Raw genomic sequence first — 23,940 nt, forward strand, 5'->3', positions numbered from 1 at the left:
TCACAGGATGGGGACCTGAGATGTGCGGGAGCAAGCCAGGATCCTGGGTATTTCGGTGTCCCTGGGATGAGGAGGGGGGGCTAAAAACAGTTTCACGAACGTTTCCAAACACAAATAGTGCTGATAAATCAGGGGAATGAACCTACAGCGGCGCAAGAAAAGCAAGGGTGCGTGAAAGGCAGCCAAAGAGGCCACTCAGATCTGCCGGGTCCCTGGTGGCCCCGTGACATCCTGCTGGGGCACGGCCACACTGCAGTTCACCCCGCGGCAGAGCCCCGGCAGCGGGTCCCTGCCCTGAGCCGAGGGGCCGGAGCCAGTCTGGCCTCATACGCTCTTCTCTCCTTCCATGTGCTCCTTGGCCGGAGAGGGCTGCTTGTCCTGGCTGCCCTCGGGGCCGGGTTTGGCAGGAGGAGTGGGGCTGCTGCTAGCGGCGGGCAGGAGGTTTGCAGACTGGAGCACAGCCTCCGAGTGCTCCCGGGCCTTCATGCGCAGCGCAGCCACGCTGGCGGTGCGGTTGCTTTGGCAGCCGTAGGTGGGCAGGAAGGAGAGGCCCATGGGGTCTGGAACACAGCACGAGCACAGCGGGCTCCCTGGGGAGGAAGGAGACAAGGCACCATCACTGATGGGGAAGGTCATGGGGACTGTCTGACTGTTCCCTCCACGGTCAATCTGGAGAGGGCAAAGATGGGCTTGGAGTCTCGAATGGCAACAACCCCCTCCCCTATTGACCTTTAGTGGGTACATAGATGTTCTCTGGATCAGGGCTAGAAAAGCCAGATCCTGTTCTGCTGAGGCCCACTGTGAAGGATCTTACGCTGTGAGTCATCCAGTGTGACAAACAGAGTGAGTGAGGGCAAGCAGACTCAGAAGCAAGCAGTGAAGTTTAGATCACACATGAGATTTCCCCATAAGCGAGGCTGAGCTCGTCCCCTGCTCTTATACCAAGCTGCTGCTCTGTGGCTACCATCAGCCCCCCGTTGGAAGTGTCCCCTGGCCTCCACCTGCACACTGAAGCCTGATCAATTTGGGCAGCTGCATTTGTTGGGTGAGTGTGGGGGCCCCATCACTTATCTACACCTGAAAGATTACTGCAGAGAGAAAGTTGAAAATATATATCCTGGTTATTATGCAGGAACTAATGACCTTCTCTTATCTCACTGTAAGATGAGACAGGCTTTTCCTTGACCAGGCCGCTGCCAACTATTGGCATCATGTCTACCTTCAGGAGTCTGTTCTATCTTCACCCACCCAATGTCCATGCTGCATAAGGATGACATCTCGAAGAGAACGGCCTCCAGAAGTAAGCCAAGGCCACTTAAAGCTGCTGCTGCTGACATGGTTTAAGAGTCCCATCAGGAGAGACAGGCCAGAACATCTCTATCCTGTCATCTGAGACACATGGGCTGTCCCAGGCAGGCAATAAAACACTGGAGAGAGGGTGAAATGGGTATTCCTTTCCCTTTAAGCCAAAAGGCTACCCTGCAACCCACTGCCAGAGGCAGTCCTCACTCCACCAGCTGCCTTCCTGAGCTGGACCACTGCAGGGTCTTCCTCTGGCTTATCTTTGATAACGTTGGAACTTGGGCCAGTTCCCAAACAAGCACACCTGGAAGTGTAGGCTGATCACTGGGCAGGACATGCCGTCCATCCAAAAAGCCACCTTGGTACCTAGCTTAGATGCACCTATTGAATGAAGGAGAATGTGTCAGAGGAGTAGGGAGGGGAGGCAAGGTGGGACGGCTGAGCTACTACTTTAATTTGCTCTCTTGTGAGAAACATTGAGTTTCACCATTTTTCCAGGGGTCTCAGAGGCCACACAAACTCCACATCCTCTTCTATGTCCATGGCAAAAGCCTGTCCTTTGCTGATACGCTACCTCCCAACAAGAAACAGCCCGGCCGCACACATTCTGACACGACGCAATGCCTTCCTCTGATCTTTCCAAGCCAAGGACTTGCTTTAATTTCTGCAGTTAATATTTGAGTTAAATGGCTCATGACTAAGTGATGGAACTAATAACCTGCAGGGAGCAGGTAGTCTTTCTTTTACACTTCTGCTCTCAGTAGCAACGGGTCAGCACGCATCTGCTAGGGATGAAGGCAGAGAGTTGTTTGTTTTTAGGATGTTGGCAAGACTTCTCCACAGCAATTGTCAGAGATTAGCAGCTTGCAGGTAATGTTCAGGAAAAAACACTTTGCATTTTAAAGAACACAACCTACAGGGGAGAAGTTATTAATGTAACTGGAAAGTCGTCTTTTCTCTTGTAATACTCTTCTGATAGAGCATATGATCAGCAGACCAACATTTCCATGGGTCCAGGCATTCAAATGAATTGCACAAGCAAGTTTCAGCACCTGACTAAAATCTTCCATTTTTTGCTTTTAGCAATAGGAAGCTCAATCTTGAATTCTGTGGCTGCTTTGAGCAGGTCAGAAGGAGGGTTTATAACAAAATCCACTCAGTAACACAACTTACAGTTTTTGCCACCACCAACCACGCTCATAAAGTCATTTTTTGCCCTGTTGAATTGCAGCCACTTCAGGGGTGCTGGATGGCCACTGTTTTAACAAGAGGGAGGAGAGGAAGATCGGCACTTCAGAGTCCCTACAGTTTGCAGCAGGTCTTTGGCTGCAGAAGCCACACAGAAGTCTGGTTTTTCACTACTATTAAGCCCCACTACCTTAAGGTTCAGCTCTGAAATGGGGGACCATGGAGGCCTGCCTGAGCATCAGCTGTCTTTTCACTGCTGCTTTCTAACACAAACTGAGTGAGACTTTCGAACGTGGCTGTTCAGCTCCCGGGCTGAGGGGCGGGCTGGCCCGTCTGCGGTACCTAATGCAGGACCAAGCACAGACATTGTCTGCTTAGCAGGAGGTGGGGAGAAATGGAAAACAGTCTTTCCCTTTTCAAAAGAGCAGGAATCAGCTCCATCCCCTAAGAATAATTTTCATTCCATTGTTACAGAGGGATAAAATATTTATCAGTCTTCAGTACCAATCTAAGCTCTTTGCTTAATAATTAGACCTGATATTACCCAGTGGATCTGCAACCTGAGGGTGCAGAGTTACCTGTGGTGGAAACTAGGTTATCTCTAGCAAGAATTCACCCATAAACCGTTCCTTTCATTTTCACTGAGGTTAAACACCTGAAAAAAATCTAAAGTAACAAGTGTCATTTGCTCCAGGATCCAGCTAGAATACAGGAGAGTAGGATTTAGCCCCATTTCTTTTTAATGTAAAAGAAAGGTTTAATGTACTTTGCAATTGCCTGTGTCTGTGGGTAGTAAGTCCAGTGAAATCCATTGGACTTTGCTGGCACAAAAGCCAAGATGAACAATGGGGGAATCAGGAGCCCAAGGTCTCCACCTCCCCGTCAGTCAGCCCACGATGGACAGGGATCTAACTTTCACCAAGAAAGTGGCATCCACATAAAGCAGACATCAATGTTTTTTTACATCTTATTGCAGTAACCTTGAGTCCACAGTGGGGAAAGAAGGAATAGTTCCTACTTATTTTGGATCCTCAGAGGAGTTTAGGCACCTAGCTCCCATCAAAACCAGTGAGGGTTAAGCCGTTAGCCCTAGATCTTGATCCAGCTTCCACTAACATCTACAACAGTCTGATATTACTTTAGTGGGATTTGGATCAAGTTGCTACAATATGGACAGGGTACCATTTTCTTTCTTTCAGGAACTTACTGCCTCCTGTACACAAAATTAAAATACACAATTAGATTTCCATTAACTTACAGCAAATTCTGCTGAATTGATCTGAACCTCCTTGTACTCCTATATGAGATCATACTTTAAATGCTCAGCCTGAACATAAATACTTAATGTAATAAATACAGTCTGAAATATTTGATCCACTTGGCAGTTTAATTGATCTACTACAGAGACTGACAGGAAAAATTAAATTAGTTCTGTCTTGTCTCTGCCAACATCACATTTCAATTGTAACAATATTTGATCTACAGTTTTGGTTGCAGACCCTTTTGTGCAGTTCCAAGGTTCAGTTTCAGCTGAGAAGAGTGGGGTGGGAACGGGGCCCATATTGATACATAAGTATTTAAAATATATATTTTGTATTTCAACTCAACAGTTTAAAGAATTTAATAGATAGCCTTTCCAAAAGGCAAAACCCCAGTCCCCTTTCTCTTTCAGTATTTGTGCATATCAGCATTTGATGTGGACAGCTGAACAGCAGCCTGACATGGAAGGAAGCGAGGAAGAATTCCCATTTAAAATCCTCACTTGTCAATGCATGCTGTTTAGTTTTCAGAGAAAATATTATGCTTGATTTAAGTATTGTTTTCTTCTGATAGTAGTCACATTGGTTTGCTTGAGCTCTAAATCCTCATAAAATCTGAAATCACTTTCACAAGGGTTGGAAGGTCAACAACAACCTTGAGTTCATAGTATCATTTACCCGTAAGAGCTGATTCAAAGGGAGCTCCCTCTTGCTCTTCATACATGACGCCAACACTGTGTCTGTTAAAGCCTGAGGCACAAGCAGGAAGAACAGAAGTGGCTTTATCCAAACCTTCTTGGGCTCTGAATCGGAAGGTTCAGAAGAACAAGAAAGGCAAGAACTTAAAGCCTGAAACAGAGAGGCACCAGATGCTCCCAGCAGCTCAAGGCTGCTAAAGTTGTGCTAGATGGTTCCTCCTTCTAGTGCCTAAGCTGGTTAAGTGTGGAAGGCACCCTGTGCTGCCCAGAGGCTGGAAGAGCACTTCAGAGCTGACAGCAGAGTCAAAATGTTATAATTTCGTATCTCCTTGGCTTGTGAACCCTATATGCCCAATGCAAACAACAAAGAGCTGATGATCTGGCCCAGTTGCTCTAGCAGGAGCCTTTTTTGGTAAATAACTTGACACTGGAACTGGAGGATTTCATCCTCCTTTATTTGTGCCATTAGTACTGTTCCAAAAAAATAATTCAGAAGCCAGGACCTTGCCTGTTTGGACAGGAAAGCTGGCAGCAAAGCCCACAAGAGCTGGGAGAACAGAACCAGTCCTTTGAATACTGTCAGCTCAGCAACCATTTACCACTCTTCCCTTCCAGATCAAAAACATGATCTGACCCTAAGTCCTGCTGACATGTGTCACTCCAAGAGGAGTCAATAGAAACCCCTGCCCAGCTAAGGTCCACTAACATAATCAAGATTTGTCCTGGAGGAACAAGCCAGCACCCATTTCCTTCCCATGGCTCTTAGGGCTCCTAGTATCTGCATATTCCCTAATATTTGTGATAAAGACCAAAAAAATCTACTTGCGAGGTAGGGCAGTGCTAGAGTTGGGGACCTGTGGTACGGGAATCAAAGTAATTTGCTCAAGGTCTGTGCATCTGCAGCAAATTAAAGAAATGTTTTAAATTCTCTAAAGTCACAGTGGCAGGTAAACTAGGGAAAATGCCAAACAGAACCCACTTGATATATTTGCTATATTACATGAGAAAAGTCAGTAAGTCCAAAATAAAGAATGACAGAGAAAATAAAGGACCCCAAGAGTTTTGATTCCCGTTCCCCAGTCTCATGGTAAGCAGTGGTGCTCCAATTCAGTAAACACCAGTTCAAGGGTAAGTTAGGTCCTTGAACGCTTCTTTCTCAGCCTTGGCAATGGGAATTGCCCACTGGAATCAGGCAAATTCTCTTCATCTTTCCATAATAGAAATTGAAATGTAATGGATGGGCAGTTCTAGTCGTTGTGTTTTTTTCCTGGATACTGCAATTAAACCTCCCTAATATGAACAACAGCAACCGCAGCAGCAACAAACCATAAAAGAGCCTAATCAATGGTGCCCTGGAATATCCACTTCGATGTGCATAGTGCGATCCTGCTTCTCTATCAGCAGTGTGGAGGTGCCGTGAAAACCAACTGAGTTATAACTTGCACAGAGCAGAGCTGTGGGTGAATTATGAAAGTAATTCCCTGGCAAGTGTAATTATTTCTCTTCTCATACACTGCACTCATCATGGGGTCTGGGGAAATTTCAGTGGAATGTAACAGACACACTCTTGGCCTCAGCCACCAGAATGGTAGAACACTTCCGCTAAAAACCGGAGATTCTTGTTTACACCCATTAATAACATCTTCTACATTAATGAATTGCATTCATGCTGTCATCCATTAAGAAGATACTTTGAGGTCTCTCTCTGCACAGAACACTAGCTTCTCCTGATGACTCTATTGTTATACAGCCCATAAATAAAACAAGTATTTTCCCTTCATATTTGAGGTCTGCAATTAAATCTACTAAATGGACTGCAGATGCATGGTTTACAGTAAGTGATTCATCTTGGAAGATCATGGAAATGTCGAAGTCACCACAATGAAGTAGCATAGTTGTCAAATTAGGGCAATTTTAGAGAGTAACAAACACCAGAAATTTCATCTATGCGAGCCAACCTTCTTCCTGACTATGGCCAGTGGTGAAGAACTCAAAACCCTTAAGTAGGAAGCCCTGTATACCACAGAAATTATGATCTTATGCTAATTTTTCAAATGAGAAATTGCATTTCCTGAAAGAATAGTACGTAGTGAGGTAATATGGTAGTTAACAGATGCTTGCTACTAAGTACAGCCTCCAATGTGCTAAACTTCAGAAAGGAAGGGGACTCACCTAAGAGAAGGAAAAGCTCTGTTGTATTACTGAATAGAGAATATTGGATAGAAACAGAGAAAAACTGTCCAGTGGTAATATACTCTTCTCTGGAACAGTCTGTGCTCTGAATTACAGTTCTGACGCTATTGTATAGCTGGCCTGCTTGCCTCACAGCACATCCTGCGGTGGCCATACCATCCCTTTGAGGAAAAAATCTCTGTGTCAGAGACACCAGGGTTCATGGCGTATATTGGTTAGGGAGAATAGCTTTCTTCTCATTCATCAGAGCAGGCCTAGTCTCGTGCTCCAGCAATATCCCCCATTTACCTGGAAGTGGCACGTGTGGGGTTCAGATGAGTGCTGCCTGTTAAAGAGTTGCAGAGCCACACAAAGCATAAGGCAAGCCTGCAGTGCACTGCACAGTCTTTCCAAAAGCAAAATTGCAGGCTCAGTCCCTGCCCCATGCCAGGCTGTCCTGAGATTTCTTGCCTCTACTAGACCAACTTCATCATCAACTATTATATCCTTATACTACAAATTAGAACCAGGAACTATGTGCCCTAGACACTTTATGCAGCCTTGGAAATCTGGGTCTGGAGCCAAGCAATCAAAGTCAGAGAAGGAGAAAGAGAGGTATTAGTTTCTTTACAGAAGACAGAGAACTCTCAGGTGGCAGAATGAAAATGGTCCCTGAGAGCATAAAATAATTGTTAATTAGTTACATCACCATCATCACTTGTTATTCACTGTATTGATTTTAATTGTCTCCTTCTAAAGCATCAGTCGAATATTACTCACTGACACCAACGAAGTGTTGGCTCATAAGCCCAACAAAGCATGTCTTGTCTCCTCAAAAGAATAAGAAAACAACCTAGACTTCCCAGTAGTATCTGATGCGCTGAGAGTGCCCGTTTGTCTGCAGGCAGCTTTTACGGCCTTACTGAAGAATATGATTCCCTTTACTGGCCAGGATTATTCTCCCAGTGGTCAGAATACATATCTATTTACGGGATCTACGTAGAGGAGCTGCATTTAATTTGACATTCGCATAGAAGAAAGCGGGGTCATGCATCCATTGGTAGTGAAATGGTGCTTTGATTCTGGAGCAACTATTTTGCTTTCAAAAGCACAAAGAATTCCTGCTAGTTTCAAAGCATGGTTGGCACAAGAGAGATACCAGGAAGAGCTCTTGATAATTTCACTCTTCAGTAAAACTTGCAAAATCTTGGAAAACCTTACTGCTTGCTGAATTTCTCCTTATCCAAGCAATCCAAAACCCAAACAGCTCAGAATTTTATGCCCTGTGCTGAGTTTGATGGGATTTCGTGTGGCATAAAGTCCTATGCCCTCAGAATCACTGTGGCAGAGTCCTGTCAGCATTTCTGCTGCAAAATGCGACTAGATTCTTAAGGGAGAGGCTTAGGTCACTTCATTAGGACACATAATGACACAGACTAAGGCCCACCTAAATGTAGGGTCAGTTCTCCTTTGACAGGCCTGAAGTGTACAAATCAGCTCCTAGCTCAAAAGGGGAAATGAGAGGGGAGAGTCAAACAAACGGAATTGAGCAAGACAAAGAAGGTCATATAAAGGTTTTGTGAACGCTGTGTCTCTCCCTGTCCTTTCCTTCCTTCCCATAACCATTATCTCATCCTCCAGACTGACACATAAGCTTGGTTGTGCTCTCAAATACATGGGTTTAGACGAATCATCATTCACCTGGTGTTTCCATACCAAAGAAAAACAACATGCAAATCAGGCCTGTGATACTTTTGGTCCACTCAGAACCTCTAGAGATCGTCCTGTTCATCATTGCCAATTAACAAGACTGAAGCTCGAGGTCTGCTGTGCACAGCCCCTACCCCAGCCCAAGTGAATTGCTCTTGGAGAAACAGGGAAAGAGGAACTTGTGGAGATGAGCCAAGGAAAGAGGAGATAATACTCCACATATAAATACCACAAGAAAGATGCTACAATTATTCTCTGCTTGTATAAATCAAATTTGCCGCCTTATAGAACAACAAATTCTTCCCCCTTAACCTCAAAGCCAAAATTTGACATTACTGAGACCTAGCTGCAGAAGAAGATCTCCCCTCAAAGCAGCAGCTCAGTCTACCTGTTCCTCGTAAGTGTAACAATATGCTGACAGGCATAGGCAGCTCCACAAAGCCTCTGGTAGGTGGATATGCAGATATGCAAATCTGTAACTGGATTTCTTAAAACCAAAATATACTACATTGTCCCAGTCCCCTTGCACGTATCTGGAGATTTCTAGTGCCAGGCAGGAAATATAAACCGGGCATCTCAGCAATGAACTGCACGTGTAGCTGACAACATTCATCAAGAGAATATGCATGCATCTGATAACTGACCACCCCTATATAAATTATTAAAAACCTATATTTATATTTGGGACAAATTTTTCAGGGACACTGCCTCTTAGCCTGAGTAACTGACTATCTAATAAGTATCTCTACAAGAGATTCAGGAATAGGATCTTTCCTGCCCCTAGGTTGTAAAACTGCTATCAAGCAAAAAGGAGCAAATTATTAATTTCTCAATTTAGTGGCTGAGCTGTAAAATCACAGAAAAGGATATCTGGAGGTCTTCCAAATAAATAAAACTAAAAAAAAAACTTCATGACAATTTTTTTTTCATTCATTTTTATTTCCTTTTGCTTGGCTTTTGTTTATTGGGGGCATTTTTCTTAAAATTTATCTACATTTAAATACGAAAAAAGTGAGAACAATATATTGATGCATTTAATTTTGAAAATGCTTAAATGTAATTTTTAAGAAAAAAAAAATCCCTTACTTCCATCCAAAATTATTCACTGAACACAACCACATTTCCACACCTTTCAACCTGCCCAGGACTACATTTATCAATGAACAATCTTTTTGCCTGAAGACTTTCACTTGTGTCTACTCCAGAGAGGCTGGTCCTGCCCAATGGAAGACGACGAAAGTCTCTGCCCCAAGACCTCACAGTCGCAGGGCAGACATCAAGAGGACTCGTGCAGTCCAACAGCCGCTGCCCGCTTACAGGGTTTAGGTTGACAGTCATCCTTTAAGCCTTAGGGCTCAGGTCACACCTCTATGGCTTTTCTTGATTCAAAATCACAGGTCCCACACCCATCAAAATAGCAGTAGCGGTATGGTGTGTCTGGCTTCAGCTTTTTTGGAAAGACAGGAGGGAAGGGGGAACAGGGGGCGGGACACTGGACCTAATGCAAAACTCAGCAGTTCCAAGCATTTGCTTCAGGAATATACTTTGGCAATGCTGATTTAACTGGAAATACTCACAAAGAGCATGAGGTGTGCCAGAGAACATAGTGAGAGGTATTAGAGGACATTTGTGTTCGTAGTGGAGGGTCGTAAACTGGGAAACTTTCCTCACAAATTATTGCATCACATTGGGACATAGAGTAAATGTATGTGCCACTTTGTGCTTGGCAGTGCTATGAGGCTTTACATCCTATAAATCTATAAATTGAATTCATCCTGCTTACACCCTTAGTCTTATAAATTGTTAGACTAGGAACAGCTAATGGATCAGCTGGTGATTTATTTTTAAAAGATGCATACTGCTGCTTTTTGGGAACTGAAAAGGATAAAGATGCTGGATGTACCCTTCCTGAAGCCTGGGTCCCAGGTAATGAGGAATGACTTTGTATCCTCCCCTGTCCCTATGCACACACTTTATTCAAGTTCTCAGAGGGGATCTACTGTTCAAGAAAAGAAAGGGCTGGCGTTGTGCAGAGATGTACTGCAAAGGAAACTGCATGCAAAGAGCGGATGAGGCATCAGTAACGGTGCCAGGTAATGTATAATGCAAAAGGATGTGTATAACTAATTTATTAGTATAAATTTGACTCTTAAAAAAAAGCATATGCAAAGAAAACTCTAAAGGAGCAAACCCTACCTGCCTTGCTCCTTGAGACAAACCCTGACCTCACTAAAACTGTCTGAGTAAAATGAAGGAGCTTCGCCACAAATGATGCTACAATTTACAACAGGAGACCCACTCCTGTACCTGCAGCATCGGTCAGTGCAAGTGCTGCCAATCATAACAGTAAGAAGGATCCATCATTTCCCAAAAGCTTCTCCACTGGCTCAAGTGGGAGCACGCTGCTTAGCTCGAAAGAGCTGCTCTTTGAGCTCATCCCTGAAGTTAAACAAAGTCACTTACCTTTTAGAGAGGCGACATGGGATAAAGCTTGTGCGTAGGTGGCTGTGTTGAGAAGAGTCCCCGGCAGGCAGGACGGGAAGAAAGGTCCTGTAGGACCCACTGCTCGACTCAGGCTGATGGAGAATAGAAAACAACTTACAAAACCAGAACTAGCTGATTCCAAAGACAGAGTATGTGCATGCACACAAACACGTTGTTGGTGTCTCAGTGTCCAACCAGATGGGACCAAGCCTGGATAGCATTAGCCTCCCACAGCCAACAGCTTCTCAGCGTCTCCATGGGAAGCAGTGAGTTGCAAGAGGGACAGCTCATCTTCTAACGATTTGGGCTGTACCTGAAGATGGTACTGTGTAGGTCAAGGCTTAGCAGCAGGCGAGTCTGTCTGTATGTACATACGTGTGATGCGTGCTTGCCCCAAAGAGAGGCAGCTGATAACATGCATTGCTCTTACCTCTGCTGGATCTCCAGACTCTCTTTTTTATTCCTGGTTTGATCTGCTGGAGAAGGGGAATTCAAATTCCTCGCAGGAGGTGCCACCTCAGCCATTGTTTCCTTAGAGCCCTCTTGGTCGGAAGCACCCCTCTCTGTTTTCCTCCATTTGGCTCTTCGGTTTTGGAACCACACCTGCAGCGGGAGAGCAATCCAGGCTGAATACCGTGTTTAGCCAAATGCGAAGCAAGGAAATTGTAAATTGTTGCTCTAGTGAAATCAGTCATTTAGAAGCTTGGCTAAAACTTCTTCTTATTTTTTGTCCCCATCGTTATTCTAGTTGAGCCTTAGGATTACATTTGCATCCGGAATATTTCTGTGTCTGGAAGACAAGCCAGGAATGTCTAAAGACATTCAAAAGGCATGTTAAAAATAAAAAAAACTAAAAAAGAGTTTTGATGTTACTGTGCCAGTTGTTAGCAAAACATTTAAATGTGTGCTTGCCTTTAGGCACACGTTTCTCACTGATTTCTGTGTTTTAACACGTCTAAAAGCTTTTTGTATAGGGATGGACTTAAATACGTGTCTAAGCGCTCTGACGAAACCGTGTATGCCCTTAAATGGGCTGCTGCTAGAATCAGAGAGGTCAGAACTGAGAAGGTATGTATTAGGCCATCTTATCCAGCCCATTTCCCGGAGAGGACTGACACTTTCTGTTATTCCTCTGATGTATTTGTCCAGTCTGCATTTAGAGGACTCAAAAGGTGGTAGATACTGATTTTGGAAGATCATTCTGCACTTCAATACACACCAGTTTCCAAAAGCTATTTTTTCCCTCTAATGCAATACAAATATTCATGTTCTTGATTTTATCCCCCGACTTTTAGTCCAAACACTTTTTTCTTCCATTTACCTTGGAGCTGATGCTCCGAAAGGGCCTTGTTTGAGGTGGAAAATGCCAAGCCTCTCTTGAGGTCAGGAAATCCACATTTTAATACATGACTTCAAGTATAGGCGAGATTGTTATTATTATTATTCTCCTCCTACAACTCCATTTTAGTTAGCTGCCTTTTAATTGCATGTATCAGCAAACGTTGAATAATGATTTTATCTGTATTCTAAATTTAGAGCAGTTAAATGCAAAGCAAAATGCAGACACTTTCTTGCGTCTTAATTGAATGAAGGTCACAGCTATAACAACATTTAATTGAGCTATTTTTCATTATCATATTTTAATGACTTTGCACTGACAGTTCGCCTGCTTCTGAGGAAAGAGCATGATGAAGTCGTTTATTTCCCTATTTAGTTATTGTTTGACAACATCATCTTCGATTAAGACTCTGCTTTATAGCACATTAATCATATTTGAATGAGCAAGGGGTATAAATGTAAACATATCTCCCATCCTCTGTGTTTCCCCATGTCCCTGCATGAAAGCAGGCTAAACAAATGCTTGCATCTATTGTCTGTTTGCATAATAGCCAACAACAAGGCTAAACACCAGTCCTCAGCAATCTAATTGTCACCACCCCTATCTCACCCTTGCACCTTTCAGGAAGAAGTTATGATCTTCCACTTCTGAATGCTCAATAATTGTGCCATTTATCTCAATTTGCAGTTCAGTCTTTAGGCACCAATAGCCAAAATGGCATTTTTTATTATTTTTTTTAAGCCAGTACCTACAATGCAGTGGCAAAAGGAGATTTTCATTTCCAAATAATAATCAGTTTAATTTGCCCGCATATGACCAATGATTCATGTTCAGATTTAATAATCAGGATCGCATAATCTGATTATAGGAGAAATAATTTGTTTACAATCCCCAATTTACTGCGGTGAATTCCATTATCTCTCTTCAGCCATTGGGTTTTAAGAGATACTAACATGACCCTAGGGAACAAAAGGCTAGCTATTATATTTCCTACAATTAGATCTTTGCATAGTCTTAACCCCAAGCACCTAGATAAAAAAAAATACAAAAACAGCGTGCAGAAAAGCCCCATAAATAAAATGAATACACAATCCTGTTCAAAAAATGGCTTGCAACTCTGTGGTGGATGCCTGCAGAGTTACAGGGATGCATCTCTGACGACCGCAGGACCGCTGTTCTTAGCAGAGCTTATACACAGATGAAGTTAATCCCTGGATATGGAAAAACAAACACCTGGGTCAAAAAAAAGGGGGAGAAAAAAGTGGGGAGAAGGAAGAAAGGAAGGGGTGGAAAAGACTGGGGGTGGAAAGAGAGCGATCGTGGCCAATGGTATTTATTGGATCTTATTAAAGGTGTGGGAACTGCTCTGCAGGCTCTTCAGCTGCCGAAATTAAGTGTTTAGAAAGAAGGCGAAAGGGAGAAAAGTTGAAGAGGTGCGGAAGATTTCTTCCTGGCAGCTGGGCTCCCTGCAGTTGACTAACCCCATTGCTCGACAGTGGTCATAGTTGCTTTGGAGAATCACGTCTCAGCTCTTTTCTCCACACACACCCCCTCCAAAAGCAAGGAAATGGATGTGCATTGATGTAATTTAGTACCTTGGAGACGCGGACAAATTAGTGTAGAACATTATCACTAGTTAATTATGAATGACCGATTAATCAACCTAATCTAATATTCCACATTATGTTGATGTTATTAAAGTGCATCATGAAAATGACAGATCGTCTTCATTTGCGTTCTTTGGCCAAATGTGCACTCTGCAGTCATGATGTCAAAAAAAAAAAAAAAAAAGTTTGCCAGTTTGAATACCCGAGAGTTAAATAATTCCCCAGAATGTTTACCTGCACCCTGGCTTCCGTGAGGTTGATTTTCATAGCCAGCTCTTCCCTAGTGAACACATCGGGGTAGTGGGTTTGAGCAAAAACGGCTTCCAGTGCCTCGAGCTGGTGGAGGGGAGGAGAGCAAACGTCTGTCAGGGGCAGGGCACGGCTTGGAGCGCGGTACGGGCCGGGGACCTGCCGTCGTCTCGGGGGGCGTCTGTCCAGCTGCCCCAGGGAGGTTTCTGCGAGGGATGGGGAAAGCGGGGCCGCCCGGGGCCGCGGGCTGCGGGCCGGGCAGGGAGCCGGGCGGTGCAGGGCGGGCGGGCAGGGAGGCAGGCAGGGAGCAGGCAAGGGGCAATCGGGGTGCAGGTCAGGGGGCAGAGAGGAGCAGGCTCGTACCTGCTGCAGGGTGAAGGTGGTGCGGTTGCGGCGCTGCTTCCTTCGCAGGAACGCGTCGTCGAAGTCGCCGGCGGAGTGACCTCCGAAGGGGGCCGCGCCTGCGGGCGGAGAGCCGCGTTAGGGGCCGCGGGGCGCGGAGCCGCAGCCCCCGCCGCGCCCCGGGAGGGGGAAAGGGCCGGGAGCCGGGGCCACCCCGGCAGGGCCGGCGGCTCGGAGCTGTTCGGGAGCGGGACGGAGCGGGCGGGGGGCGCTGCCCCATCTCCGCGGGGCGCGCACCCCCGAGCAGCTCGGCCGGCTTAGGAGGCACCGCGGGACCCGCCCGGGCAGCGGGTGCCCCGCCGGGCTGGGGGGTCCAGCCGGCACCTGGGGGTCCTGCCGGCACCTGGGGGTCCTGCCGACCTGAGCTCACGCCGCCGCGGGTGAGGGGCAGCCCGCCCCCGGGAAAGGGTCGTTTTCGGGCCATTTGTGTTTTCAAAGGACGAAGAGACGAGGCTTTGACCTAGGTGTGGTGACGGCAGCTCGAGCTAGTAGAAGCCCTGCCTGTCTGCCGGGAGAGCAAGGGGAAGCCCCCGTGCCTGGAAGGAGCCGGACTGGGGCCGCTGGCAGTTTTCTCCCCGCACACCCACACACCCTCCGAGCAGCGGCCGAGCCGCCCCCCGTGTCCTCGCCCTCATGCCCGGAGGCGGACGGCGAACACGGGCACAGGGGCTTCGTACAGCGCCGAGCATCGGGGGCGGCGGGAGCCGTCGTGGGGCTCGGCCACGGCTGAAGCGCCAGGACTCAGCAGCGGGGCTGGAGAAGGGACCCCCTGCCCTTCCCCGACGGGGGGTTTCGAGGGGCCCGAGGGGGAGACTGGGGCACTGGGAGTTTGTCCCTGGTCGGAGGCCGGGAGAGGGCAGACGGCCCGCCGGGATGCAAACCACCTTCCGTGGAGCAGACCCGGCCTTCGCGGCTCCCCTGGTTACACACCACCAGTGCCCTGGCTGAACCGCTTTGCTCCCTTTCTATTCGCTGACAAAACAGAGTAAAAACAAAAACAAAAACAAAAACAAAAACAAAAACAAAAACAAAACAAAACAAGCAAAAAACCAAAACCTAAACCAAAACAAAAAAACACGGAACAGAAAAGTACCCAAACCCACAGAAGCGTTGCTGAGTGTCTCCAGGACACTACCCGCAGACCTGCCCGGTGGAGCACCCCGGGCCGGGGCGGCCCCGCCTCGGGGCACAGGGGCTGGAGGACGCCGCTCATCTTGCAGCATCATTTGGAAGATAAACACGGCCCCCAGCCCCCTCTTCGCACAGACGGACGGCTCGCTGCGGCCCTGGGAGATGCTCATCAGAGAATAAAACACTGTCCCGGTGACCCCAGAGCCTGGTCACTTCCCTCCGGCACCGCCGTGCCTCCCAGGGCGCCCAAACCCAGCGAAAACGCTGGCCGAAAAGGGCTTTTCTGTTGCCGCTTCTTCGGATTTTGGGTGGGGTTTGTTTTGGGGCTTTTTTTTTTTTTTGGGGGGGGGTCCTTTTGGTTTCTACTTGGGATGCTCTACGCTGGGTGGTTTCACCCTTTAGCAGGGCAGACCGGCCACCCCCCGCGCCCCACTGCTGCCCACGCCGGGAGAGCGAGGGGCCGGCCCCGGCACGGCGCCCTCCGCCCGCAGCCCCCGTCGCCGGGAGAGGCTGCAGCCGGCGGGGACCGCTCCCCGGCTCCGGACGGCGAAACCAGGCACCAGCCCCAAACTGCCACCGGGGAAACAAACGAACAAGCAAGGAAGCAAGCAAACAAACAAAAGCATGTTTCTAAAGCTGTCTGCCAAAAACTAACGAACAAAGCCGCCCCGGCGCTCGGGGGCGGCGGGGCAGGCTGACGGGGCGCGGAGGGACCCCCGGCGCTGCCCTGCCCAGCCCGGCTCCCCCAGCCGGACCGGGGACAACTTCGGGGAGACAATTTTCCAGCAGGCGATGCGCAGACCGGCTTGGGTCCGCGGGCCCTGGGGCAGCCGTGCTCAAAGCGGGGACGGCCCTTCCCCGGAGGAGGACGAAACCGCGGGACCACAGCCTCCTGGCAGCGCTACGACGGGGAAAGCCCCCTGCTCGCCGGGTGATGCCCATGCAAGGCGCCGGGGCGGGCGAGCAGGGGGATTTTGCGGGGAGGGGCCGCTTCCCCCGCCGTGCAGCCGCGGCGAGCGCCGGCACCGCCCGGGCACGGCAGGGCCGCCCGCCCGGAGCTGAAGTTGCGCGGCCGAGGCTGCGGGGCGGCTCCCCGCGCTACGAGCGCTGGCCGGAGGGAGCGGGTGCAGAGGGCCCAGGGCATATGCGGGGGTGACACGGGGAAATCCCGAAGGCTGCCATTTTTTTTTGTTTTTTAAAGGAAACAAAGTAAATAAACAAAAACCTCTGATCAATAACACAAAGAAAAAAATTCTCCCAAATATTTATTTTCCGCTTTTTTTTTTTTTCCAGTCGTGCCCCGTCTTTCCCCATCCTCCCGCAGAATGTTTGGAAAATAGCATTAAAGATTTATGCGGTCCCTTTGGCTGGAGGGAGGAGGCGTGACCACGTCCTGAAAGTGTCCCGATTACAGCCATGACACCAACATCTGTGCTGGGAGGGGAGAAAAGCATCTCTTTCGTAGCCTGAGGCTCAACTGCGGGATCGCTATCCACAGAGGGGAGGCAGGTGGCAAAATGACGGGGGTGGGGGTGTAAAAACAAGGCCTTTCCAACAGGAACCAAATTAAAAAAAAAATAATCATGCAATCCTTCTTTCCATCCTGTGACAAGAGGGGAAAGCTGGGCGCGGGGAGGGGGGATAAGGTTGTGTTTTCTCAAGGAAAAAGATGACGCGCTTTTATGTTTAGCTGTCTCTATAGATCTGCACCTTATCTCAGCACGTATCTGGACCCCGGCAGTCAGAAGTGCCGGCTCTTGGAGCAAGTCAGACCACAGTTCCTCCCTCCAGCCCCCAGCGCACACCCCGCACACACACCTCGAAGTTCAGCTCTTGTACTTACACGTCTCGGTGCGACAACACTCACCCTCTAGCTGCGGGGGGCAGTGGAAGTAGAACATGGCCCTGCGGCTGGGCGGGCGCCCGCTGCCCGCCGCTGCGAGGCCGACGGCGGCCGGGGCCGGGGCCGGGGCCGGGGCCGGGGCCGGGGCCAGCCCGCGGGGCGCGGAGCTTCCGCGCACCCCCCACACCGACACACCGGCACCAGCTCCCCAGCCGGGCACCGCCGGGCACCGCCGAGGTGTCTCCTGCCGACCTGAAGACAGAGAGAGAGGGAAAGAACAGAATAGGTGAGTAACCAGAAGAAAGCACCCAGAGAAACCCCTTGGTAGTCCGAGATCCCATCCCAGAGGAAGCAGAGAAAGTAGCGCCTGGCGCTCTGTGCCACGAACTGAAAAAGCCAAAGGCAGAAAACTCCGTGGTAGGTGCACAGTAATCAGAACCAGTAAAACTTTGTTGCTTCTCTTTTTCTTTTTTCTTTTTTTTTTTTTTCCTACTCCCGAATAGCAGATTATCTATCTGTTGTTCGTTCTTTCTTCCTTCCTTTCTTTCTTTCTTTCTTGCTATCTAGCTATCTAGCTATCTGTCTATCTCAGATATTCCCTTCCAGAGCAAATAATTACATAAAGAAAAAAAATGCTTATAGCTAAGAATGAACCGTTTAAAAAAATATCTAAATTATTCTGCCTAAATGAAACGGCAATAAAACCTAAAAGCTGTCTTCTTTTTGAAGCATCCAACACACTAGGAGCTGTGTTCGGGTTGGAAACCAGTGTCCTCAGCAAGAAAAAAAAAACCCAAAACTATTCAAATTTATATGCAGTCATATAAAAAAATCCAGAAGGCAAATAAAAATAGTAATCCATACCTAAACCGAACAGAAGTAAAAATCACCGGTAAGGTTTGGGGGTATTTTGCACTGGAATAAGGCGCTGCGAGTTGTTGGCTGCAGAGACAGAAGGGCTCTGTGGAGTTCTGGAAGTGGCCAGATGTCTTTATATCTGTCTACAGCATGCTCTGCCTCTCAGCACTTGCCTTTATAATCTCACGCATAATTGGCCTTAATCTGATTATTTCCAGCGCTGTCTACAGTGAGTAACTTGGATAGGTCTATTGGGCCCTACAAATGGCCCACGTGGTGTGCAGAGCAGGGGAAAAAAAGGAGGAAAAAAAAAAAAAAAAAACCCAGATGAAAAGAAAAACCCCGTCATTTCTCAGCAAACACCAGGAATGTGAACCGCAGCAACAAAATCCCATTATTTTCCGAGCGCTGGCGCTCCGGGGCTCGGCGTCCCCCGGCGTCCCCCCCACCACACCCCGACCCTGGGGCGCCCCGGGCTACGGGGCCGGGGGGGCCCCCGCCGTGCCGTGCCGTGCCGTGCCGAGCCGTGCCGTGCCGTGCCGTGCCGAGCCGAGCCGTGCCGCGCCGGGCGAGCCCTGCCCCGCCGCCTGTACCCCGGCGCTGACAAAGCGCCGGCTAATTGCCGCCGGATGGGTTTTGGGGGGTCGCTCTGCACACGCCTTGCCTTTCCAAGCGATCGTACCGCGGCAAAGTTTGATTTTGTTCACAGCGAGGGGTCCCTGGATTTATGCTCGCTTCCCGTCTGCAAATGATATGCGGCGGGACCCTTTGCAATTACTTTTAAAATGCATCCGAGACATAGGCTCAGCGGAGAGAGATGGCCCTTGCCTCAGCCCGGGTGAAAATTAGACTTTAAAGTACCCAGATGAAATTTTCGAGTCAGGGACGCGGGATTGGATCAAATCACATAAACTGCAAAAAAAGCAAGTATAATGGCGCATAATTGGTTCTGTAATAGCATTACACAAGGATAATAGCCTGTTATGGCCCCCTGCACATTAAGTGCTTCCCTGGCGTAAAGCCTTTATGATATTAAAGGGGGAATATAATGATATTTTGGTTATTAAATGCGTGTAATTAATTTATGCACCACTGAAAATAAAGTTGGTATTATGACCCACTCAAGATGCATCAGAAGATGTAAGTCAGACAACTGTTGATAAGTTCTGGTGTCTATGTTTCGTCTAGACTGCTGATTTTATTTTGGAACAATTGCTTCTCCGGCAGACTACACAAATTTAATATTTTATAAACATTGTAATGTTCTGTGCAGGAAGGGCGAGCAAATCTACACAGGCTCTCTTAGATCTGATGGGAGTTTAAAGAAATAGCACGTTCATACCAGAGCAAAGGAGATGGATGCAGACGATACAGGTGCAGAAATAGAGATTTTGAAGAGACGATGTCTTTGGGAAGTTATTCTGCATGTATGATCTCATTAAATAAACACTAATAAGCCTGAGAAATATCATCTGCTCTATCTGCCTTTCACACTAGGCATAGATGTGGAAATTCCCCTAATGTATATTCAAACTGAAGTCATGTTTCAGTCCTGTAAAGCATAATTTCAGCAAAGCAAGGCAAAAATTAATTGTACCCGAGATCCAGATTGATTTGATCTGATCTTATCCACTCATTTATAATTTTAGCATACTAGTGATAGATTTAGAAAGCTGCATTCAAACATGTTTATATACATACGTGTATACACACACACATATATATATTTACATGTATATACATACATAAATGCTTTTAGGGATATCTCTGTTTGGCAACAGATATTGACTTACCATTCAGGCAAGTCTTTGAACAGCAAAGTGTACTATGAATTGAGATGGCTTTTACAGCACCGTGCAAGACGCAAGACCAATGTTCTGAATCCAACTGTACTCCTTAAAATAGCAGCGCAAGCTTTAGGTCAATTAACCTTAAAAAGAAGAACATAACCCAGAGGTGCTGTCTGGATCTCCCCCGCCAGCCTCTCCATCCCGAGCTTTAAAATCCACGCAGGACCAGTACTGCAGGAGCCCTTTGCGCAGAGAGAGATGTGCCTTTTCCTTTTCCTCTGACGTCGCGAAGAGAGTGAGAGCGAGAGAGAGTGTTTTATCATAAGAACCCCTAATAAAATAATAATAACTTCATTACGGCGCTCTCAGGCCTTGCTCTAGTCAGGGGGCTGCATTGCTGTGTTGGCTCCGAGACTCACTCTCCCCAGCAGTTTGAAGCCTGCAAGTTCAGCGTATTGCAGGAGGCGGAGAGGGTGAAATGGAGCACGGGGAAGCGCTCCAAGTCGCTGCTTTTTAAATAGAAGCAGAAGGACCCTGAGCCGGGCGAGGCTGAACTTTCTCCCGGGGAGCAGCAGCTGCAAAACAAGGAGATAACTAAGCAATATATAATCCCCCACCCCTCGCCAGTTCGGTGCCTGTTTAATTTTAATGCACGAAACGTGGGGTTGACATAATTAAAAGTTAGCGCTTCGGAGTCTTGGGTGCCGTTCTCCGGCGGCCGGAGCCCGGCGGCGGCGGCAGCGGCGCGTTTCAGCACCACGGAGAGCGCCCGCCGCTCCGCGCACCCCCGGCACCGCCCGGCCCGGCCCGGCACGGCATGGCACGGCCCGGCACCGCACGGCCCGGCCCGGCACCGCATGGCACGGCACGGCACGGCCCAGCACCGCACGGCCCGGCCCGGCCCGGCACAGCACCGCACGGCACGGCCCAGCACCGCACGGCCCGGCCCGGCACCGCATGGCACGGCACGGCACGGCACGGCCCAGCACCGCACGGCCCGGCCCGGCCCGGCACAGCACCGCACGGCACGGCCCAGCACCGCACGGCCCGGCCCAGCACCGCACGGCACGGCACGGCCCGGCACGGCACCGCACGGCCCGGCACGGCACAGCACCGCACGGCACGGCCCGGCCCGGCACAGCACCGCACGGCCCGGCACGGCACCCCCGGCACCGCCCGGCCCGGCCCGGCCCGGCCCGCTGGGGTGTAGCGTGGGGTTAGTCCCTTCCCCGGGGGAAGGCTGTTGTCAAGGCTGTTTCTGGGTGTCTCCGTGTCCGCCTTCTGTAGGCGCTTTCCTGCGAAGCTGGGACTACAGGAAAGAAAAGAACAGTAAATTGCTTTGGATCATGGCTAGTGTTTCTCTGGTAGCTCCTCTCATCTAGCTACCAAAGGCACGCACTAAACACAAGCTGTAGCGTGAAATAACATGCAGAGGCGAGCTACAATATTTCAGCAAAAAATCTCTTTTTATGCAAAGTCCTTAAAGTCTCTCTCACATACACTTTATTATTATTATTTACTATCATTACATCAACGTTAGTTACTAGGTCTGCAAGGAAAAGTCCAAGTAAATGTAATTCTGGCTAGACGCTTTGCTGATTGTGCCTGTCTTAAAGCAGAACTGTTCCTGTGCTGCACACGCAAACACACCTCTTCTCATTTTTCTCCCAAGACGATAAAACCTAGGACTGAACTGATGAGCAAAATCACGGAATGGACGTTTTCCTTGAGAGCGCTCAGCTTCGAGGGGATCATTTGTAAAACTCGAGGAAGCCTGAATGGCTCAAGTTTGATGAAACGGCTCTCTTGCCTTTCCATGTCCAAACACTTCCTTTCCCATGATTCCCAACACCTGACCACAAAAGAAGACTAGCAGCTAAAAGGTTATTTTACCCTAATTCATGTGCAGTAAAATGTATTTTCCAATTAACCAAATTTGCCGATTTGTCCCGCTTGGACACTCTTATAATTTATAATGTAAAAGTGTTCTTTCTTTATCTAAAGACCAAGGTGACTGCTTTTAATTTTCTGTAACCTCTTTACACTTGATGTTCACCAGACTCATAATGTTAATTGGCTTCATATACGGATCATCAGTTTAATGAAGGAATAAATCCTATGTTGCTTTATGTCCCTCTGTTTTAACAATGATTGCTTTAATGAAGAATGTGACGTGTTTGAAATCAAAGCTGCAGGAGACATTAGAGGTTTTTTTTTTTATGGTGACTGAAATGCTTATTTAAAGCTAAAACCATGAGGTTTCCATATTTCAAAAGCTTTTCTTTAAATCTTTTTCCATGGAAAATACTGACACATTCTTCAGCAAAGAACTTTTTCTTTGTAATTGTGAGGAGAGACTGAGGATAACACAGTTTTGCAATATAAACATCCCAATTAGGTGACGAAAATCTCTCTGAGCTGATTTTATACCACTGCAGTTTTCATTCAGAGTTTAAGTAAAACTCCTAGTGAGTTCAAAAGGAGTTATGCCTGCCTAAATAAGGAGTATTTGGGGGTAACTAATACATCTCTTAGTCAACCTACTGTATTTTCATTGTTCACGTGTAGATGGAGAAAAGTATAGGGGAGAAAGAATTGTCAGTTCACACACAAAAGCTCTGGATTGCTGTAATCTATTTCTCCCCATGGGGATTTTAGGATTTCGGGAGCAAGGGTAAAACGTAATGAAACATGGGCTCGTAGAGGTAGGTGACTGCAAATCAGAGCATCAATTAGGCCAAGCCGGAAAGCAGCAATTAGACCCAACTGCATGTGCCGGTTACACTAGCTACAGCAGGTTTAAAATGTACAAAGCAAATGCATTCTGGTAATTGAACTTTTACGTTCCTGGTCCCACTTATAATGAAAGTAAGCCTTCTTTTTTTTCTTTTTTTTCTTTCTCTAATGGGGACTGCGTATACTGGATATATTTTTTTCTCATTTGAGAGCTGCTGTCTGGACTGAAATTACACGATCCTTAGGTATGGGAACATGCAACACAGAAGAGGAAAGTCTCTAATCAAAGGCTGAGCAACCAATGGATTTGGACAGAAATTTCAGGACATGGCAGAGGAGGTGCTTGGGAGGGGAAGGATATTAGCTTAAATTACATACCACTGAGAAGTCACGCAGTGTGCCAGGCCTGATTCCATGACCCCTTGGGTTTATGTCCCCACAAGTATTACGCTCATTCAACCCAGGTCACACCAAGCTTCAAGCAGATACACATCTTCTCCCACCTCCGCCTCACAGTGTTGTATCTAAGAGAACTATGCGTTTCCTTTCAGAGCTGACCAGGACTGTAGTCCTATGGCCAGAACTGTACGAACACGCCGAAGACAGCCCATAAACCATACTGTGCCTTCCCTCTCCATGGAGCACAAGAAGGTACCCCGTGGCATCTCCAGTGGCACAGAGGATTAGTCTGCCAGGAGGCTTACTCAGTAGCAACAGCTCTCTACCTGTAGCTATGCCTTTACCGAAGCTATGCCTGGTCCCCTTACCATTTGAAGTGACCCAGAGTGCAGGCTGGGACTATGCCAGGATTTGTGGAGGAAAAACAACACTGGTTTTCAGGGGGATTGTCTGGGTTTTTTAATGAAGATGTCATATAAAGATGCTTCTTCCCAGATGTGCTCTTTCCCACTAAAATGAGTCTTCTAACCAAGATTTGTGACAGAAGACTTCCAAGGGAGCAGCTATAAGAGTGAGAAAAAGTAGTAGCATTACTTGAAGGTAGGAAAATGAGATACAGAAAGACTAACTGATTTACTCAAGTTGTCCATAATGGACAACTACTGCAGAAGAGAGCAGTAAACTCAGAGTGTGTAAGTTAACATCTTCACCATTTGACCTTGCCTTTGGAGAAAAGTTTTTTCCAGAAGCAGCTGCTCTGGCTTACCAGAATC

The 23,940-nt window shown here is 47.7% G+C and overlaps 1 protein-coding gene across 1 annotated transcript; it reads right to left on the minus strand.

Moving 5' to 3' along the window:
• Positions 1–324: 324 nt before the first annotated feature.
• Positions 325–17,442, minus strand: DRGX (dorsal root ganglia homeobox). Its single transcript, XM_076338083.1, has 6 exons — positions 17,409–17,442; positions 14,372–14,469; positions 13,994–14,095; positions 11,244–11,416; positions 10,793–10,905; positions 325–590 (listed from the first exon to the last, which is right to left on the minus strand). The coding sequence occupies exons 1-6, from the start codon at positions 17,440–17,442 to the stop codon at positions 325–327; spliced, it is 786 nt and encodes a 261-aa protein (XP_076194198.1).
• Positions 17,443–23,940: the final 6,498 nt, after the last annotated feature.

Source organism: Aptenodytes patagonicus, chromosome 5 (assembly GCF_965638725.1).
Source record: "Aptenodytes patagonicus chromosome 5, bAptPat1.pri.cur, whole genome shotgun sequence".
Classification (NCBI taxonomy): Eukaryota; Metazoa; Chordata; class Aves; order Sphenisciformes; family Spheniscidae; genus Aptenodytes; species Aptenodytes patagonicus.

Coding starts and splice junctions, on each gene's coding strand:
- DRGX (XM_076338083.1), bottom strand. CDS start 17,442: ATGTTCTACTTCCACTGCCCCCCGCAGCTAGAGG. Junction 14,470..17,408: donor CTGCCCCCCGCAGCTAGAGG/GTGAGTGTTGTC, acceptor CTCCGCCCGCAG/GCGCGGCCCCCTTCGGAGGT. Junction 10,906..11,243: donor AGTCTGGAGATCCAGCAGAG/GTAAGAGCAATG, acceptor ATTCTCCATCAG/CCTGAGTCGAGCAGTGGGTC.